Raw genomic sequence first — 6,846 nt, 5'->3', positions numbered from 1 at the left:
GGTCTCCTGATCATCTCTCCTCTAAGCTCCCCAACAGCAAAAGCACCTTCTTGAAGTACCTAGAGATGGTCTCCATTGATCTCCTGAACGTGTTGTGAATGACCCTGAACCTCTGGTTATAGCCAACAACATGGAGGAACATGGCCACTTGCTCTTCGACACTGGTGTTGATGCTATCTTGTAACAGGCCCCTGCTCCTGAAGGTCTCGACAAGCCTGGCAAATGATGCTCTTTTCATTCTAAGCATCCACAGAGCCTTGACGTCATTGCAGTTGTAGATGTAGTTCAGATTTTGGATCCTCTCCTGTTCCCGGGGAAACAATGGACCATAGCGGATCAACGGTCTCCCAGCACGACAAACAGCTCTCTGGTGCGTGAACATGACCCATGCCTGAATCACACTAATCAGTGCTGCTGCCTGGATTATCAGCCTCATCCATGCGTCCATAACCTAGTCGATATCGACGGTTCGTTCAGTGGGAAATTGATCCTACACCTAGCTTAAAGGCCTAACCACTGAGCTAACAAAGGGGGAGGGGGTGCTGCTTACCGGCATCGGAGACGAGGACGGCGTAGGGGGGGCATGGCACAGAGTAGGTCGACCAGACAGTGGCCAACAGCAAGGGGAGCACCAAATCTGCCGCAAACGCCGCCGCCTCTTCCGCCGCCGCCGCCTATAGCACAGATCAGAAATCGCAGCCGCCGCCGGTGGTGAGGCAGTAGCGAAGAAAGGGGGCAGTGGCTATGGGTGAGCGAGTGAAAGGGAGGTGAGGCTAATTTGACGCCAGGACAGCGCGCCATATTTCCATCTCCCGCCATCCCCCCTCGCCCGCGCCTTGCTCCCGCCCGTGCGACCTCGCGCCGCACTCAGCCTGGCTCGCGAGAAACTGCCGCCCGAGGGTTTCCAGCGAGCCAGGCTCTGGGCTACTTTGAGAAGCGTGCGATGCAGGCCCAACAAGAAAACCAGGCAACCAAACAGGCCTCTCCCTTCCCGTGTGGGCCTGGTTGGGCTTGGTGCGGGCAATCAAACACGCCCATAGTTTTCTCCTAGTAAATTTGTAGAAGATTCCTTTGACAGCCAACAGGCTGCCCGAAAACGGAGAATCCCTAGATTTTTAGTAGCTCTCGATATAAATTCATCAACTCCATATTTTGTTTTTAACATATACATCGATTTCTCATACACGACACGACAGCAACACCTTTTCACTGCGAGGCACCTTCAAGTAACATCATCGTCGACACACCATTGCAATGCCATCGCCGACACTACATCACCAAGGTCCTCATGAACATGGTCTTCATCACCATCATCGTCAACACAACGCCGTCACCTCGTCCACAAGATGGACACTAGCGTCCTCTCGCAGACTTTTTTGCAAGACGCGACCTCGACGATGGCAATGACCATGTCACGACGACGGCATCAACTATGTCACCCACAATGGCATGACTACATCGACACGGCGTCACTATAGTGACGACCTCTTTCACGGCCACACGGTTCTGGCAAAACAGATGTGTGCTCAATGGGTTTCCTCTGGTCCTGGAAAAATCGGTGTACTCCTCGCCGACTACACCCTCTGACATCCGCAAGGTGCATCCTCCACATCCGTAGCACTACCATGGCGTATTTTTTTTGCGCCTCAGGCTTTGTGTGGCTTCATCATCCATGACGACTACGCCCTCGACCACGGCTACATCATCATGATCAGCTACCTCGACATCGACATTAGTGGCTACGTCTACAACAACTCATCGGCAACAACTCCAGTCAACAATGTATGTGTTGTCACTAGCATCCACGTCACTCCCGTTGTGACTATGGGAGGGAATAGAGGAGAGACAAGGCACCAGAAAGGGACACAGTCACCGCTCTAGGTGTCGACCCATCAGAGACGCAGTTGATGATGGCGCGGCTGAGAAGACGACAGGAGCGCACAACTTCAAATCCAGCCGCAATCGTCCGCTTCACTACCGCTATGAATGAGGGAGGATGTTACAAGTATATTGTGTTTAAGATAGAAATAGGAGTTAGAGATAGAATATATTAAATCATGTATGACTTGCCCTCTACTCGAAGTCTCTCTCACTCACATGTACTTCTATATATACCCCATATGAGAGTCAGATCAATACGGCAAACAACACAAACATTAGACATCCTATAATTTCCACATATCCAAGCGGAGGTTGCATTGGACCAGATTGTTTTTTCCTTCTCTTAGTTTGTGGTCCTCTTTGTAAAAGACAAAGGGACTAGTCTATAACAGAGCTGGCCAAATGGACCAGCCCGGCACTACATGGCCCAGCCCGGCCCGGCCTGCCGTGGCGCGTTTAATAGTCGGGTCATGCCGTGCCAGCCCATGTCCGCCGCTCCTCGGCCCACGCATGGCCTGGTTATTAAACGGGCCGGCCTGTGGTTAGCATGCCGAGACGCATGTTTTTCAGCTTATTGGGCTGTAATTTATGTCATATATATAAAACAATTTTTGGAAAAACATAAAAGATAATTAACGGGCCGTGCCGTGCCGGCCCGTGTGCACAGCCTCTAGGCCCAGGCACGATCGAAGGCGTACCACGTGCCAGGCACGGCCCGTTTAGCCCCTGCCGTGCCTGACCCCATGGCTGGCCGTGCCGGCGTGCTCGTGGCCTGGCCTGATTGGCCCGGCCCGTTTGGCCAGTTATAGTCTATAATTCTGCTGGAACTCTTTGTGAACTGTATTGTATCTCTAATTCTTGTTTAATGCAGTGTGTGGATCCTTGTCACGTTCCAAGAAAGAAAAAGAAAAAAACATCCGACTGGCACATTGATATCTATCCATGCTAGCTTGTCCAACTGCTCATTGATTGATATTTGATCTTGACCGGCCTCCCTCCAAGGATCACCATCATACAGCTTGATCGCTCTTACTGTATTATTCATACCAAGAAAATGACGTACCAGCGGCCCTTCTTCTTCTACTTAAGCAAGAAGGTATTGGAGCATTCAAACCGTGCAGCTTAACAAGAAGATATGGCGCCAATAGCGGCCCTGCTCCTGCTCCTGCTGCTGGCTGCTTCCGGCCCTCTTCGTCCTATGCTATCCGGCGCAGCGCCGCTGGAGCCCGTAGCGGTCAGCCTCCTCGCCGGCGCACAGGAAAAGGGAGCAGTGTGCTTGGACGGTACCCCGCCGGGGTACCACCTGCAGAGAGGCTCTGGTGATGGATCCGGCAGCTGGCTCCTCCATCTAGAGGTCCGGAGTTTCATCCATCCCTTCATCAGTCACCCGTTAATTTTCCTATTTCGCCGTCTTTTTTCTTGTCTCGCACAAATTAGCAAGCAGTGAAACAACAGCAACAAAGATCTAGTGTCACAGGCTCACAGCCCTAGGCATCGTCTTGGAGTCATCTTGGTTGCGGAGTTCTGCCACTGCTTGTTGGGGTGGCGGCCCTAGGTCAGTGTGGCCTGGTCTCTTATTCGGCAATGTTGATGGTTTCGAGCGGAGTTGGGTCATGGCTGGGTTTGGTAGTCGGTTTCTTCCAGTGTATTTCAGAGCCCCTGAGCCATCGGGTCTTCGTGGAGTCAAAGCTGCAGAGGAGGAGCCTTGGTGGTGACCATGACACGAGATTGGTGGTTGGTTGTGGAGGCCAGTCCGTGCAGGCTCTGTGCTTTTGCCGTGCAATGTTCTATGTTAGAGTTATCTAGTCACTGACATCTATAGTCGATTGCTTGGCATGGGACGACATGGTTCTCAGCCCCTGTTGCCATGAGATATTCGTTGGTGGTCGTCAATGGTGAAGTCGGAGTTGTTGGCTCGCGATGGAGTTATGCGATTACGCTTGATGACAACTTCATGGTGTTTTTCTCCTAAACGGTGTGTGTGTCTTCGTGTGGGTAGTCGGGTTGGCCGGTGTTGCCTTGTGTTATAGTGGGGTGTTGTGATAGTTTTTGATTGGTTTCCGGCTAATTAACTAGGAAACTCTACTTACTAATAAATGAGATGATGTATAGATTTTGCCTTCGTTTTGAGAAAACAAAACAAAAGAAGATCATAACTCAGCATACAATTTTCATGTCTCACCATTATTAGCCACCATCCATCCATCATTCACCCGTTAATATTCTATGTATTGCCATGTTTTTCTTTATCATGTCCAACACAAGTTAATTAGCCAGCAAAAATTAAGATTATATTGATGATGGGACGATCTTGTAACGTTCTTACCCACACAATATTTCAAGATATATACAGACCTAACTCCCAAATTATGTTTGGCATCACGCACATGCCGCCCACTCCACGTCATTTTTTGGACCAAAAGATGCCTTCCTAAATGCATGATGGGATGGGATGTTTAGCAAGTGGACTCAAGGCAGGCGAATTAATTAACTGACATGTATATTTCCTCAACTGAAAAACCCAGGGGGGAGGCTGGTGCAGCACACTCAAGGATTGTTCTGGTCGCAGAATGTCTGTTCTTGGTTCATCAAACTTCATGAAACCACTACAGTTCGCCGGTCATGGGATTTTTGACAGTGACGAGATATATAATCCTGGTGATTACTGGTGCTTCATATCCAATCCACTCGCTATATATTTGTTCCATCTTTTTCCATGCCCTCGTTCTGTTTGTTTGTTTGCGTAAGTGATTCTGTAACCTCTTTGATATGTCCTTGCACTAATTTTGATCATCACATTATTAGATTTCTACAACTGGAATAAAGTCTATGTGCGGTATTGCGATGGGGCGTCATTTGCTGGGGATGCAGAAGGTCAAGCGCAGGTGACTTTCTAGGTCATGGTCCGGTGTTGTTGTTTTGGTCGCTAGAGGTAATTCTCTGTTGGTAATTTTTCAGGATGGAACCACAGTTTACTTCAGAGGGTTGCGCATCTATGAAGCAGTTATTGGCGAACTCATGGAAAAAGGACTCGCCAATGCCACACAGGTCATACTTCATTTACCGAGTTCACAGAATACCAAGAACCATTGGCACAAAAGTATTCTGCATGACAACCATTAGTTTTGACAATAACCATGTGAAAATTTAAAATAAAACTCATATTTCTACATATTTCAGGTGCTCTTTACAGGTTGTTCTGCCGGAGGTCTAGCCACGATACTGCATTGCGATGATTTTAGTGCACGGTTTCCACAGCAGGTTTCAGTTAAATGCTTTGCGGATGCTGGGTTTTTTCTTGACGTGTAAGACCCCTGAAAATAAATGTAGTCCACTAGCATTGTATACCTGAACTAAAGTACCACTTTTTTCTAGCAGAAAGGATATTTCTGGAGAAAGGTCCTTTTGGTCTTTCTACAACCGAGTTGTGCAGCTCCAGGTTAGCTGTCGGGCTTGCTTGAGACTTTAAAGGATATGTCTTATTTATGATCAAACATTCCGGTCATCTTCTAATTTTTTATGCACTTTCTCTGAAACATGAATACAATAGTAGGCTTTTGTAAAACTCTAGTTCTTCATGTGGTTAGTCTTGTGCAAAACTGCAAAAAAATTCTGTCCATGTGATTGATGTCATTTGATAATAAATACCTTTAGTAATTTTTCTCGCCTTCTTTTGCTAACTTAATTTCAGAATGTTAGACAAGTGTTGCACAAGGACTGCCTTGCCAACAAGGACCCAACCGAGGTAGTTTCCGCTGTATATTTTGAATTGCTTCCCACACTTCCGCATGCCATCACCAGATTATGTCAGTAAGTTTGTTATCTGAAATAATGTTGCTCCTAGTGTTTCTTCCCCACAGAGCTTATTAAGAGCATCCGCACCCCCATGTTTATTCTCAACTCTGCGTATGATTCATGGCAGGTATTTTCAATATTTTTTATTGTTATTCTAATATCTACTTATGTGTATTGATGTTATGACTGTTTTATATGTGGTTCTTCACCATAGATACAGAATGTTCTCCTACCGAGTTCATCTTCCCCTGAAAAGTCGTGGTTGAGTTGCAAGGACAATATCGGAAACTGCAATTCAACCCAAATTAAAGTTCTTGATGGTTGGCTAAGCTTGTCAATCTACTTCCTTTTTACCCTCTCATTCATCACCGGTGCTCTTCCTGTTGTCTGGAACACTAAATAATATCTCTTCTTCTTCGATAGAAATCAGGAACACAATGATCAATGATTTGAAGGTCATCAATGATAAGGCAGAATGGGGCATGTTCATTGATTCATGCTTCACTCACTGCCAAACGCTCTTTCGCATCTCTTGGAGTTCACCAACATCCCCAAGGCTGGGAAATAAGGCAGGGAGTTCAAAATTCTACTAGAAACTTGAATTTTCTGTGTTATATTTGATGCACCATATTGTCACTTGGATTGATATAATTTCGTTACCATTTTGTGGAGCAGAATATTGCAAAGGTTGTTGGAGATTGGTACTTTGGAAGGAGCCAAGGAGTGAAAGAGATTGACTGCGAGTATCCATGCAATCCAACATGCAATAGTCTGCCACCACCATGATCTGTTACTACTCCCTCCTATCCATATTAATTGATGCTGCTTTAGTATTGTACCAAAGTAGCGTCAATTAATATGGATTGGAGGGGGTATATTGGATTGTGTTGATATTTACTATGTAAAGATTCAAGACAAAAACACAATCTTCATATTGGATTGTGCATCAAAGAGAAAAGCAATGATCACACATAATGAAATTAAATATGGCAGATGGGTTACAACATATGGAGTAAAAATAAAAATAAATATTTCAAGTACATTATCATTGGAAATTTTCCCAAAAAGATGCATTATTTTGTTGATTCGTCAAATGTTGCTTCAAAATTTCAGTTCATGTTTATTTTTGTCCAGAGAAAATAGGGAATAACAGAAAAGTATAAAAAAAAC

At 46.0% G+C, this 6,846-nt stretch overlaps 1 protein-coding gene across 2 annotated transcripts; it reads left to right on the top strand.

Annotated features, from left to right (window-relative positions):
* The first annotated feature begins 2,984 nt into the window (after positions 1–2,984).
* LOC125546379 (pectin acetylesterase 5-like) lies at positions 2,985–6,680 on the top strand. Of its 2 annotated transcripts, none has more exons than XM_048710635.1 (11): positions 2,985–3,235; positions 4,407–4,539; positions 4,687–4,766; positions 4,840–4,929; positions 5,062–5,186; positions 5,260–5,320; positions 5,573–5,626; positions 5,726–5,803; positions 5,891–5,996; positions 6,100–6,245; positions 6,352–6,680. In XM_048710635.1, the coding sequence occupies exons 1-11, from the start codon at positions 3,017–3,019 to the stop codon at positions 6,460–6,462; spliced, it is 1,203 nt and encodes a 400-aa protein (XP_048566592.1). In that variant the 5' UTR covers positions 2,985–3,016; the 3' UTR covers positions 6,463–6,680. The 2 variants fall into 2 exon arrangements, with proteins under 2 accessions (XP_048566592.1, XP_048566591.1); XM_048710634.1 differs by having other exon boundaries at positions 5,257–5,320.
* Positions 6,681–6,846: the final 166 nt, after the last annotated feature.

The sequence above is a fragment of the Triticum urartu genome, chromosome 3, assembly GCF_003073215.2.
Source record: "Triticum urartu cultivar G1812 chromosome 3, Tu2.1, whole genome shotgun sequence".
Classification (NCBI taxonomy): Eukaryota; Viridiplantae; Streptophyta; class Magnoliopsida; order Poales; family Poaceae; genus Triticum; species Triticum urartu.
This window is presented reverse-complemented; position numbering and strand designations above follow the sequence as displayed.

Excerpts from the sequence above, each read along its gene's own strand:
- LOC125546379 (XM_048710634.1), top strand. The coding sequence starts at position 3,017 with ATGGCGCCAATAGCGGCCCTGCTCCTGCTCCTGCTGCTGGCTGCTTCC. Across the intron at positions 4,930-5,061 it reads GACTCGCCAATGCCACACAG|GTGCTCTTTACAGGTTGTTC; the intron begins GTCATACTTCAT and ends TACATATTTCAG. Across the intron at positions 5,997-6,099 it reads CCAAATTAAAGTTCTTGATG|AAATCAGGAACACAATGATC; the intron begins GTTGGCTAAGCT and ends CTTCTTCGATAG.